Genomic DNA, 14,531 nt, shown 5'->3' with positions numbered 1-14,531 from the left:
TTTTTCTTTCTTATGGTTAGCTTGTCACCCCTTTGCAGATCATTTATAAAGTCCTCTACATGCACAACCATACATGACTTAGAATATGAGTATCTGATGGTGTGCTGAACTCTTATGCATCTGCCCATCAATTAAAGATCCAGTGGAGAGGCTCCAATGAGATGAATACATCTGCCAGTGAGCTGCTCTGCTTAGCCAGAGAGAGAGTACATGCTCATTTCCATCTCCCTGGCTGTGGAATTTCCTTTTCCTTCACTTCAGCTGGCCCTGGTTTTTATCAGTTTTCAATGCCAACAGATATCCTTTCACCCAGATCCCTGTCCAGACTGAGGTTGCTGAACCATCTATTCAATCAATCTGTTTCAATTTATCATAAATGGCTTTTTAATGCTTCCGCGCTTCCCTGGGGATGTGCCTTTAATGAGGAAAGAAGACAAAATATGTTACAAATGTAAATAGTGAAGGCCTGCCCTGGTATTTGAAATCATCTTTCCTCACATGTTTCTTCAATCCAATATTTGCTTGGGTCTTGTGGGAAGGACCTAGAGACCTCGTGTTTTATGGTGCATCCTTCAAAGATGTAATGATTCAAAATAGACCTGGGTATATAGCTGCATTTGAAAGGTCACATTTTGAAAACTGAATAAATCCATGAAATCTAGTCAGGGTTGAAAAAATCTAACCATTGTAAATGCTAAGTGTTAGCCTCCACTTAAGCCACACAGAACCAACATAGAAAAGAGAAAGAGAAGCCAAACCTTAGATCCATGAAACTAAAATCAATCATAATAAAAGAAATAATGCTAATGAATCCCTCATTACCACAACACCAACTTCCAGCTAGCTGAATATAACCTTGCCCTTCATGGTTGTCTGCCAGCTAAGTGTTTTAACTGTAGGGGGAATAATGATGAAAGCTGTATTTTCACAATATTTTTTTAAGCAGTTATATATTGTCCACCCTATAAAAAAAAGTAGACACTTCAGATGCTATTGCTAGATTTCCTGGATTCAGACAAATTAACATTGTTCTCTCTCTCTCTCTCTCTCTCTCTCTCTCACACACACACACACACACACACACACACACACACACTTTATGTGACAGCTATTTTAGTGTAGGTGTTAAGTCACCAGGCTAGAAATCAGGAGACGGTGAGTTCTAGTCTTGTCTTAGGCACTAAGCCAGTCTGTGTTCACAACCTCATTAAAGCAAATTTTTCTTTGTTACACATTTCAAGAACTTGACAGTAAACACCTGAAGTTCCTACAACTCTGTGAAAAAAGGTGCCCCCTTTTTAATTTTCTGAATTCTTGAATACCTTTGCTATTTTGGTTCATTGCTATTTGTTTGGGTCCATACCCAGAACGAAACAACCTTGTTTCATTTGAAGTACAACTTCTCAAATAGATTTGGGCAGGGATTTCCTGAAAGCTGTTCCACACAGACAACATTTTGCCTATCCCCAATTTTGGCATTTCCCTTATTGCTACCCAAAATAAATTGCAGGGAGTTTAAAAGAGAAGGAAATAAAGGCTTTGTTTCCAGTAACTTTAAAGTGGCTTATTTTGTTTCAGGAAGTTCTAATGTCATTCATCCAACTGATGGAAAGGAATTCTGTTTTGTAGTTGCCATTTTATCAATATTAGCACATCAATAAGTTTTATTACTCCTAATTTTGTTAAACTGACAAATAGTGCATTCTTTTAAAAATATTATGCTCATGTACTATCTCTCCTTCACGAAATGCTCTGGTTGCCAATCTGCTTGCAGATTCAATTCAAAATGCTGGTGCTACACTATAGCTGTGTGACTAGAGGCATAGACCATGTTCCTTGGAGGATTACCATGGTTTGTGTTGGGTTGGCACTCCAGGTCTATTCAGTTAAATAAATAATTCATTCATTCATTCATTCATTCATTCATTCATTCATTCATTGGCTTCATACGACTGCCTGGACTAGTTCATTCAGTTTCCTTGACAAGGTGTTTTGGAAGTGACTTGCCATTGCTTCCTTATTAGGGCTGGGAGCCCTAATAGTGATGGTTTTCGGGTCCTGTTGAAACCGGTACGGTACAACAGGGCCCGGCGGCCACCACATGAACGCGTGCAGCGTGCGCACACACATGTGCTGCACACGCCTGCGTTTTTACCTCCTGCGACACTCAGCGATGCCTCCGTTGACGCTCCAGCTGCTCGGAGGACTGTCATGCAGGCGCCATACGTTGCGAGTGCATGCGCAGATGGCCCGTTTCCTTCAAATACAGGTAAGGAATGAGGGTGGGCAGGTGGGCCCTCCGGAGCACCGTACTGGAACGGTCCCCGGTGCTCCTGGCAGGCACCGGTATGTCCGTACCGGGGCGTACCACCTACAATCCACCCCTGGCTGGGAGAGTGATTTCTCATCAGGATTAAAATCCAAAGACAGACGGGGCCCCCAGGGTGTGTTTTTAATTTTAATTTTTCTGTTTTTATATTGTGCCCAGCATAATTCTTTTGGTTCGTATTGGTTTTTACAATACTATTTATGAACTGCCCCGTCTCAGTTAGAGTCAGGCAATGTCCAAACAGAATTAAATAAATAATCTTCAATATTTGATATATTTGAAGATGCAAAGACAATAGGAAAAATGTAATAAAAAGTATCGCTAGAAGTGAACGCTAGTATTTTTGACTTAGAATGCAAATTATATAATTCTTTAAAAGAGTCATTTAGGTGAAATGGGGGACAAACAGATTGAATAAAATAAATAATCCACTGAAAATAATTCAGTATAATATGAAATTATAACAAAATAATGATACATTTGTACTGTCATATTCTTCCATACAGTAATCCCATCTTGATCCTATGAAAGAGACTTCGCTGATGTGTAACATTGAGGTCACCTGAAGGTTATGATAGTTTACGAGGGTCAATTGTCTCTGTTACCGCATGCTTGAATTATGTAACACAGCAGATTAGAAGAGAACATTTTCTCCCTTCCAATCAATCCTGTCTTATTCTTAAAGATTGTCTGGATAGATCCCTGCAGTTTTCCTGGCAAGGTTTTTTGGAAGTGGTTGCCATTGCCTCCCACTTAGGGCTGAGAGAAAGGTACTGGCCCAAAATCACTCAGTTAACTTTATGCCAAAGGCGGGCTAGATGCCACGTTTTTTTGGTTTCTTGTCTGATGCCTTCGCTGATGGGTGTCAGATTCGTGGTTTCACCTTGCTGTCATGTGACATTTCATGACGTTTTTTCCATTTGCGGAGGTGGGGTGGGCATGGCCTACATGTGAGACATCCGGCCCGTGGGCTGCCAGTTTGACATCCCTGCCTTATTAGTACACACAACTGTCTGCCTTGAGAGTATGTAGTCATAATTAAAAGTAAAGAGGCCCCCAAAGGGTTCATTTATTTATTTCTACTTCCCTAGCTAGCTTACAGCCTTGAGATTCTAGGTCCGTGATCGCCAATCTATGGCACATGTGCCACAGGTGGCACGTGGAACCCTCTCTGGGCAAATGAGCCATCGGCCCAGCTCAGCTCCACCATGCAGACGCATGTGCCTCCCGCCAGCTGGCTGATTTTCGGGTCTTTGCCGCACATGTGCAGGGGTGTGGTGCATGTGCAGATGGTGAGGGGAGTATGGGGAGCTGCGGTGCGTGGGGGGTGAGGGGGGAGCATGGGGGGGCTGCGGTGCGTGGTGGGTGCTCCCTGTTTTTGGTCCCAGGAGGCTTCAGGGAGGCCTGCTAGGCCCAAAATCCTCAGAAGGATGGAAGGCTGAGTCAACCTTGAACCAGTGAGATTTGAACTGCAAGACTGCAGCAAAATTCAGCTGAAGTAGCCTGCAGAACTGTACTCTAACCACTTTGCCACCTCAGTTCTATATGACTTAACAACTGATCCTCACACTTACAATTGTTGCAGCATTCCCCTGGTCACATGATCAAAATTTGGATGCTTAGCGACCAACATGTATTTGTGACCGTTGCAGTTGTTCGTGGTCATGTGATCATTTTTGACATTCCCATCTAACTTCCGACAAGCAAAGCCAATGTGGTAATCCAGATTATTTTAACAACTATGTGTAAATCACTGAATAACCATGGCAAAAATGGTCATAAAATCGGGTGCGAGTCACTTAGCAATCACCTCGCTTGGCAATGGAAGTTCCAGTCTCAAATGTAATCATACATTTAGGATTACCTATCATGTACATTTCCCTCTCCTCTTTCAGAAGAACCCAATCAGAAAATTTCATTTCTATCCACTGCATGTTCCAAAACATGGACAAATTGTCTATGGCTGTTTTCTAAGGCAGAAATTAAAATTCTAACCATGCTTTATCACCTTAGTTTAGTCACACAAATCACACAAGAAAATTCATAGCAATAAATAATGGAAGGTAGGGAGAATACCTTTGTGTGTGTGTGTGTGTGTGTGTGTGTGTGTGTGTGTGCACGCGTATGTGCATGTGCATGTGTGTGTGTGTGTGTGTGTTTGTATCCATCCATCCATTCATCCATCCAAACTATTTATATAGAGACCATCTTCTAACCAACTCTGCGCGGCTCCCAATCAAAAGTTAAAACAACAAATGAAACTATATTAAAACTATAAATCTGAATGCATTGGAACATTAAAAATAACATCCAATCTTATCCCAGCACTTGTGGGGAATCAGGCCCGGAGGGTAGAGGCCTGCCCAATGTTCAGGTAATACTGGACATTTACAACTAGATTGCAATCATTTTGCTTCTGTAATAGGGAGAATTATCAATAGAGACCAAAGCATTTGGTAATTCACAGTTCTCATCACTGTTGCAAACTTGTCCTATTTAATACTATGATTTTGTAATTGTAAATTCAATTACCTTTCTAAAATGCACTGAACAAACATGTACACCAAGTATATTAGGATGGGTATGTTTCTCTCTCTAAACACATTTGCCTTGTTGAATCCTTTATAAATATGGATTTGGTCCATATTTTGGTTGAAACGTGGGGTGATCTCCTGTGCAATGGCTTAATGGCGCTGAAACTGTTGGGCAGAAATAATCTGCACTCCAGAAATTTGAGCTAGGCTCCATGAGATAAGAGTGCGCTCCCATCACTCGATCCCTAGCTCCTTCCACCCAGCAGTTTGAAAGCATGCAATATTGCTAATAGATAAATGGGTACCACTTTGGTGGGGGGAAAAACTAGTTGCATTTATGTGTGGAGAGCGGAAGCCTGGGCTGTTCCTGGCTACACACGAGGCATCACGACACGAGGCAAGGGGAGGGGAGAGTGATGGAGAAGTCTGAAAGATCCAGCAACCTAAGCACCACTAATTAATTGGTGTAAAACTACTTCATCCCTCACAGTGCGCCAAGATAGACGTGCAAAGCGCCAAACATAATAAATTAGCAATCTAGATTATCAGGACTACATTGTGTCTAGCACAGGGGTCAGCAACCTGCAGCTCTGGAGCCACATGTGGCTCTTTCAGCCCTCTGCTGCGGCTCCCTGTTGTCTGTCGGTGCCACAATTTTGAGAGGCGCTTCTGGTTGGAGGGGGGGGAGAAGCACAGTGCGCCAAGAGAAGATTCTATGGCAAGGGGCGGGTTTTCCAGTCTGCTGCACAATTGATAGGGCTTTCGGTTACGACAGGAAGAGGAAAAAGGACGCCGCACTAGGAGGAGATTCTATGGTGGGGGAACCGAACTTCCGGTCAGCTCCAGAATTAAATGGGCAGCTTCCTGTTAGGACCTTTGTGGCTCCCGGTGTTTTCTTTTCTGTGGGAAACAGATCCAAATGGCTCTTTGAGTGTTTAAGGTTGCCGACCCCTGGTCTAGCATGTGTAGATTTCCCTTTCATTGTATGCCATATGCTAAATAAATAAATGCTACCCACTAGCAGGAAGTTCAGCAGTTACTCCTTTGACGCTCTGCATCTTCTTGGGGGCCCTGTTGCTTTGCAATTGGCTGCCACAGATTTATCAATGAATATAAGATATGTGCATGAGTGCTTTTTATTCATTTATTTGAAATATATTTATAAAACTTCTTTGTATTATTTAAAACTAGGGAGAGAATTAGGGGAAGGGAAAGTAGAGGCAAATCTTACATCAGTTAGTAGTATGTGGCAGTTTTCTAAAAGCTAGATCCAGAAATCTAGTATCTGTAGACCCAGGATAAGAAATATCTCTTGGCTTCAGCAGAAAAGCTAGGCTTGAGATAATCCTTGGCTGTGGTAAAATAGCATAACATTCAGGAAAATGTTAAGTGTAAGCAATAATATTGATTTCCAACACAGGTTCCTGCTTTGATAGGGCATCAAATTCAACGATGGTGTGGTTTCTGTGAATGCTAATGTCAGGGTTCCAAGTAACAGCCCCCCCCCCCCCCCCCAACGGAAGAAGACTCCGAGGCTTGGGATTCCTCAAAGTTCCATTTTATTAGAGATGTCATATTGGCACATCTGGGAAAACCCGAATCTGAAAGCTTCCAGGTTTTCCCCACCCAAATGAAAGTCCAAGCCCCTGCCCAGCACCCACATGTCCGTCACATGGTCCAATCGGGCACCGTCCCAACTGGAGATGCCTTCCCGTCACGCCACTCCAGGTGCAGGGCAAGATGTCCTTGACTCTCTAAGAAAGGAATGTTATTTCGACTATATATACCCCACTCCATATAATCACCCCTTCCAGAATTAACTGTGGCAGGCCTGAAGGCCCAATGCAAAAGATGGCTTCCAGGCCTCACAGCTCTCCCCCACCCCATCAGAAGACCATGTCCTGCAATGAGAATAACACAGGGGATTAACATTAAAGTCCTAACCACCTCTCCCCCCCTCCCCGCCGGGGAACCCTTTGGCTTGTCAGGATATTTTCCATGGAATCACTTAAGTAGCTAAAATGGTGGAGAATCTGCTATGTAGAAATGATTGTAGAGAAACCTTCCAGTCCATTTGTGAATATCTGCAGTTGTGACAAAATGATAGTCCTACAATTCCCTTTTCAATTGTTTGAAACTTGGAGGGTTAGATTTGAAGGAGGGTTTCATTGCAGTTAAATGACCCAATTCAACACACTCTTTTTATTGTTCCTTAAATGCATTAATGACTTGGGATGTCTTTTCCAGCATCACAAACAGACTCAGGTGGATATTTATGAGAAATTACCAGTTCCGTTTGGCTTGGTTCGTTTTGGAGTGGCTCCCGATCACCCAGAAGTCAAGGTTGGTACTTCCTTTTCGGTATTAGCAGTCACAAAAGGGATCTACTAAAATGGAAGCAGGGGAAGAGCCCCTAAAATTATTCCCTTTCTCCTTCTTGCCACCTTCTTTTCATTCCATTTTTGTTTTGTCTTTTGATCTGCACACAACCCTTAGAAAATATGAGATATTGTATGAGCGATAACCGCATACTATTTAAGCAAGATTTGGAAATATGTACTATGGCTATGCAAACTCCATTGCAGAAAATACGACTTCAGCAACAGAGTAGTCAATGCCTGGAATGCACTACCTGACTCTGTTGTTACAGCTTCAAATCCCCACAACTTTAACCTTAGACTGTCTACTGCAGACCTCACCCCATTCCTAAGAGGTCGGTAAGGGACGTGCATAAGCGCACCAGCGTGCCTACCGTCCCTGTCCTACTGTCCCCATTTATTTGTACCCATTTCCTGTGTTCATACCCATGTTTATACTTATATCTATTATCTCGTACGTGTTTGACAAACTAAATAAAATAAAGTATTCAGAAGAGGTGTTTTATAATGCCCAATACTATGAAAGATACACCTCTCTGAATTGTGAAAGTAGCCGGGCTTTTGCACACACTGTGCAGCTGCTTCCAAAGCTGTCCTCTTTTCTCTCAGTATAATACAGTATATGCTTGTGTGCCTACAGCCACTTTGCTTCATTGGTGGTCTCCAATAAGAAAGGTAACACATATTTCATTTTGCATGTTCTAACAGTAGCCAGGATTGTATGCGCACAATATTGGAAAAATGTAGAAACCCCTACAGATGATAATATAATCAAAAAAATTCTGGAATGCGCAGAAATGGATAGGTTAATTCTGAAAATCAAAAAATATTTTGAGATATGGGAACTTTTCTACAAATGGTTAGCTGACAGATACAGGGATTAGTTGAGTGGATTTATGTGAAATGTGGACTACATGAGAAAGAAAAAATGTTTAGTAAATATTTTGATGGTTATATAATTGATATCATAATGGAAGATAGTATACTTTTCAATAACGATTGATATTATCTCAGGTATGTTTGTGATGTTTATTTAACACTTTGGACACCTAGAGAACACACTGTTCCAAATAGAAATGGAAATGGAATTTGTGATATAAAATAATAAAAATGTCAGTTAAAAAAAACAGAGGCTTACACAGACCACAGGAAACAGTTTTGAAAGATGCCAAAGGAGTCTTCCAAAAGACACGGCTGCTTTAACAGTCTGAAAAGAGGAACTTTATTTGCCTTAACACTTTTCGCAAAGCATCTCTTTTGAACACTTAGCACAGCCCTAATGTTTTGTGGCATTCTGTGGGTATGGTTTTTTTTCTTATGCCTCATGACTGTGCTTTTGTCAGATGGAATGGACCAGTAATAAAGATCACTTGAGTTTGGACAGGTAAACCTGATGATAATGCACTGTGTTTTGCCGTAAGCTAGTTATGACCTTGTCTGCAACTAGAATGTCCACCACTGGCAATAGGCCATATTACCTTCTTCCTGTGCCTGTATCTGGAAGAAAAATGTGCTATTTTAATGGAGCCGACTGGCCTGGTGCCAGCCTGAATTGTAAAGTGAGTTGCTGCTTGAGATGCTGCAAAGCCATCAGGCCCGGCCTCGTTCTTTCGTTGTAGCCTCTTGCCTGGGCGCTTAGTCGCTGGGGGCAAGGAGATGGCTTTCAGACGGCACCTCTCTTGACGTTTCTCCCCAGAACGTGATCAACACATTTACCCAGACAGCCCACTCCGACCGCTGCTCCTTTGTTGGGAATGTGACTGTGGGGAGGGATGTAACTGTGGAGCAGCTGCAGAAGGCCTATCACGCGGTAGTCTTGGTAAGTGTTCTTGTCGGCGGTTTTAATAGGCTCAAGAGAAGGAATAGTATTTGTGAAGACGTGAAGGTATGCCAGGAGTGACACATCAGAGCTTACGATGTTTTTCATTATAAAGTAGTCCTTGACTTACAACCATTTGGTTAATGACTGTTCAAAGTTACGACAACACTAAAAAAAGTGACTTACGGCCATTTTTCACACTTACGAACCCTTGCAGCATCCCCTCAGTCACAAAATTCAGAGGCTTAGCGACTGGCATGTACTTAGGTCGGTTGCAATGTTCCAGAGACATATCATCACTTTTTGTGGCCTTTTGTCAGTGAGGAAGCCAGATTCAATTAGCAGCCACCTTACTAACTTAACAACTGCAGTGATTCACTTTAACAACTGTGGCAAAAAGGTCGTAAAATGGGGCATAACTCACTTAACAACGGTCTTATGTAGCAGTGGAAATGTTGGGCTCAAGTGTCATCGTACGTTGAGGACTACCTACATTCTAGGAGGGGCTGGAATATATTTCTGCCCACATATTGAGGCCATTATCATAGGTAGTATAAGAAAACGGTTTTATTAGGTTTAGTTTGCTTTATTTTCCTTATGGGAATTTTTCTTTTCTTTTCCGCCATCCATTAGGATTAGGCCAGGTTAGCAATATTGTTAAATAAATACATAGACCAGCATTATAAAATCTTTGACCATCATCCCATCAGACATGGGACAGAGTTCTTCACAACGCTGCCTTGAATTCTAAAGTTTGGATCTAGCTGAAATAGACAAACAGACCCACTAAGCCTGGTTCACAAATCCTGCTAAGCTGTGATGTGTTTAATTTGATTTAGGATTCAAATGCCATTGAGTTATCGGCTGAGCTCACAGATCTTGCATAAATGTAATTTTTTTCACTAATGTTTTCTTCACCAAGTCATAAAGGATATACACTATATTGCCAAAAGTATTCGCTCACCCATCCAAATAATCAGAATCAGGTGTTCCAATCATTTCCATGGCCACAGGTGTATAAGATCAAGTACCTAGGCATGCAGACTGTTTTTACAAACATTTGTGAAAGAATAGGTCGCTCTCAGGAGCTCAGTGAATTCCAGCATGGAACTGTGATAGGATGCCACAAATCCAGTCTTGAAATTTCCTCGCCCCTAAATATTCCATAGTCGACTGTCAGCTGTATTATAAGAACGTGGAAGTGTTTGGGAACGACAGCAACTCAGCCACGAAATGGTAGGCCGCGTAAACTTGTCCAACATCAGTGTGTGACCTCACAAATGCGCTTCTGGAAGAATGGTCAAAAATTCCCATAAACACACTCCTGAACTTTGTGGACAGCCTTCCCAGAAGAGTTGAAGCTGTTATAGCTGCAAAGGGTGGACCGACGACATATTGAACCCTATGGATTAGGAATGGGAGGTCACTTACAGTAAGTTCATATGCGAGTAAAGGCAGGTGAGCGAATACTTTTGGAAATATAGTGTATGTTCACATATGTTGCTAAATCCTAATAGAGGGATTCATACATTTCTCTGCAACAACCCAACCTCATCAGGACTTAACATGAGGTATGAATGCAGCAATGGACCATGACTTGTTTCAGTCAAAGCTTGTTGAACAAATCCTGGTGACATGATATAAAGACACAAGTCCTGATAAACAAACTACAGTTACTGAAGTTATACATTATACTGAGGCAGACCTAACAATTGGCACCAAGGCTTATGCAAGCAGTTTTCCCTTGCATGTGAGCCAAGCGGCTGTGCAGAGGCAGGTGGAGATGACTATCTTGAGCAGCTTGTGAAATAAAAGATGTGGCTGCATTAATAATTCAAAGACAGGTGTGTTCTTCTTTCGCCCATGTGTTGCAAAGTACCTCCTCTGGAGGCTTAGCAGAGATAGACACAATTTTGCAATATGGAAATGAAATCTCTGGCACAATCCGCATAGCATGTTCTAACAACCTCTGCCGTTTTAAAGGCATACGTTTTTTTGGGGGGGAAAATGTCCATCTCTGTTTTTCATCTAGATCTTACATAATGCACCCAGAGTCCCTCGTGATTGAAAATACCGTATTTTTCAGAGTATAAGACGCACCGGAGTTATAAGACGCAGCAAGGTTTTGAACAGGAAAATTTTTTAAAAAGTTTTTGCACTCTGGAAACCTCCCCAAAACGGCCCGTTTTTCACAAAAACGGGGCCACCCCCCCACACACACAAAAGGCATGAATAGCCTTTAGGGAGCTTGCAGATTGCTCCCGGGGGAGGGGGCAAAAACGATCAAAAAAGGGCCGGTTTTTCGTAAAAAAAAGGTCATGGATAGCCTTTAGGAAGCTTATAGAGTGCTCCTGGGGGCTGGGCGGGGGGTAGAATTGAGCAAAAACCAGGCCGTTTTTTGTTCATTTCTGCCCTCCCCAGCCCCCAGGAGCTCTTTAAAAGCTTCCTAGAGGCTCTGCACGGCCATTTTGGTGAAGGGGTGGGGTTTCGGGCGGCAAAAAATGCTGTATTCAGTGTATAAGATGCACCCAGATTTTCAGCCTCTTTTTTGAGGGAAAAAGGTGTGTCTTATACGCCGAAAAATATGGTACCTCCTGTGATAGGAGCAATTAAATGGTTAAACAAGTGAAAGGGAAAGAGGAAATGCTTATAGATGCCAAAGCTGCGATCTGCATCAGGAGAGCTAAAGCACAACTTTCCAGAAGGACAGCCCACTGTAAAAGACGATGGAGTTCCTGCATCCCGTAGCTGCAGATCAGTGTGGCTTGTTCCTCTCCTGAAAAAAAAAAATCAAGATGTAGGACATAAGAGCAGCAAGCTGTTAATAGCATGAATGAGCCCAACATCTACCTTTGTTGCTCTTGCCTTTATTGCACCCACATACACCCCAAAAGCCCCTCAAACCTAGCCTAATGCTTTCCCACCTGTGCTGTGGCCAAAGAGGCAGGTCTAGCTGCTCCCCACTCTGCTTCCTGCAGTACAGAGGCCATCCTCCTGAACCCCTCCAAAAATTGTCCGGTTCATTGTCTTATACCATCTTGGCTCAGCCCTGTCAGTTAAAAAGCCAAGAACGGTGAACAGTATTGTAACGCCTCTACAGAGAGCAGTATCTGTAATATACAACCAACATAATAGGCAAAAGTAAAGGTTCCCCTCGCACATATGTGCTAGTTGTTCCCGACTCTAGGGGGCGGTGTTCATCTCGGTTTCAACGCCAAAGAGCCAGCGCTGTCCGAAGATGTCTCTGTGGTCATGTGACCAGAGGCGCACAGAACGCTGTTACTTTCCCACCAAAGGTGGTTCCTATTTTTCTACTTGCTTTTTACATGCTTTTGAACTGCTAGGTTGGCAGACGCTGGGTCAAGTAACGGGAGCTCACTCCGTTACGCGGTGCTACGGATTCGAACCACCGAACTGCCGACCTTTCTGATCGACAAGCTCAGCGTCTTAGCCACTGAGCCACCGCGTCCCAACCAACATAATAGTGGCATATAAAAATCTCAGAGTTTTGCAATCAGCAAACTGACCTTGAATTGAGGAAACATAATAAATGGCCTTTCAGTGCTCTGGCAACACTCGGGATTTTCAGCTATACAGGAAACCATTCCTGACCTTTATTCTGCCAGAGTTATATATTCTTTGGAGGGGAAAAGCTGTCTCAGAAAATAGGGCATATAATATGTGTTTGAGCCGCTGATTTGCGTGCTGTAAAGCTTATTTCCCTTCTTGCAGAGTTATGGCGCAGAGGACAATCGGACACTTGGAATTCCTGGGGAGGACCTTGAAGGCGTCTACACGGCGAGAGCATTTGTAGGATGGTACAACGGCTTGCCGGAGAACAGAAATGTAAGAATTTTAGTGTCATCCCTTTTCCTCCTCTTAAAGATTGCCACCTGCTCAAGCATCCAGGGGAGGGACCTGCAGTTGGAAAAGAACACATAGTTACCAAATTAAATCCAGAATGATTGATGACTGTGAACTTGTTTGCATATCTTCAAGAAAGTATTATCCTTCTCTCTCATCTGAAATGAGAAGGCCAGAAGAGAAGCTCGGGGGGCTAGAGATAAAAAAAAGAGATGCTTGTAGGAATGTTTGACATTAGGTGTGGAACATGGGCACTGCAGCACAGCCGTGGACATGATTATGTTCCTCCCACTTTTGCCAAGCAACTTCATTTGTGAATAGTTGTCAATGTAACAATAATGGAAGCTGCTGAGCAGTTTTGGCCCTTCAGTGCTCTTCAAATGAGTAGCATTGTCATGATAAACTCAGAAATGACTGGGAAGGGATATTTCCTTATTAAACAGCACAGCCCACATACTTTTCTCTAGGAAGACGTGATAAATATGAAGGGAAACTAGCCTTGTCCTTGTAACTTTTCCTTGTCTTGCAAAGCTCTTTCCCTGCAAGACATATTTTGAAAGTAGAAATATTTTCCCGTATGTTCCGTGTGATTGCACAGAATCTGTAGCATGGTGCATCTTAAAGGATATGGAAGAGCTTTCAGCATTTCAAGCCGGTCCTGAAATTATCAGGCAGCTGGTCTTCTGGTGGCTGATTGCCTTGGATGAAAAACTGGGAATGAGCCACTGATTCGATGGAGCTGAGGACAATCGGACCCTTTGGAATTCCTGGGGAGGTATGAGATGAAGGATTACTGTGAAAGATCTCTTTGTTGTTCTAGCTGAAGCCAGACTTGAACAGTGAGACAGCGGTCATCCTAGGTCATGGGAATGTGGCGCTGGACATTGCACGGATTCTCCTATCGCCTCTTGAGCTTCTTCGGGTAAGTTGTGAACGAGTCCTAGAGTGTTGGATGATGGTGGGGAGCCAAACAGTGAGGTTTGCTATCGACCTGCCAGAAAATAACCTTTCAGGTAATGAAGGGTTGTGATTCAAAGGCCCATCTGACTGCAGCCATCCTGGAGTCTTGCATTTCAGGTGAACACTTGACTGTTTTATTGAAGGGGAGGGGAGGACACCTTGCATCTCCTGCTGTAGGAGTGGGGTGGCTGCATGTGAATCATTCTTCAAAAATCCTCTAGGACCGTGATGGCGAACCTATGGCATGCGTGCCACAGTTGGCACGCATAGCCCTCTCTGCGAGCATGTCAGCGTCGCCCCAGCCCAGCTTCACCATGCATGCATACGTGCACACCTCCCGCCAGGCAGCTGGTCTTCAGGTCTCTGCCATGCATGCGCGGGACGCACGCACACATCCATGGGACATGTGCATGCATGTGTGGGGCGCATACCCCCCCCCATTCCTCATTTTGGGCTTGGAAGGCCTCTTGCACCAACCTGGAAGCCAAAATGAGGCACGGAGGTGCCACATGAGCCCTCCCCCCCCCGGCACCCTGTTTTGGGCCTGGAAGGTCTTCTGCACCAACCTGGAAGCCAAAACGGGGTGTGGGGGTGCCACGTGAGGCCCCTCTGTGCCTGGAAGGCCTTCTGCACCAACCTGGAAGCCA

The 14,531-nt window shown here is 43.5% G+C and overlaps 1 protein-coding gene across 1 annotated transcript in view; it reads left to right on the top strand.

Annotated features, from left to right (window-relative positions):
• Window positions 1-14,531, top strand: part of FDXR (ferredoxin reductase) — a 42,071-nt gene that overhangs the window by 12,282 nt on the left and 15,258 nt on the right. Inside the window, exons 3-6 of the mRNA XM_081969370.1 lie at window positions 7,111-7,206; window positions 8,938-9,060; window positions 12,793-12,906; window positions 13,745-13,846. Of these exons, the coding sequence (XP_081825496.1) occupies window positions 7,111-7,206; window positions 8,938-9,060; window positions 12,793-12,906; window positions 13,745-13,846 (435 nt within the window). The remainder of the gene's footprint in view (window positions 1-7,110; window positions 7,207-8,937; window positions 9,061-12,792; window positions 12,907-13,744; window positions 13,847-14,531) is intronic.

This window comes from Natrix helvetica (genome assembly GCF_964273705.1).
Source record: "Natrix helvetica genome assembly, chromosome: 1".
Classification (NCBI taxonomy): Eukaryota; Metazoa; Chordata; class Lepidosauria; order Squamata; family Natricidae; genus Natrix; species Natrix helvetica.
The sequence above is the reverse complement of the archived record's forward strand: the minus strand, read 5'-3'. Positions and strand labels throughout refer to the sequence as shown.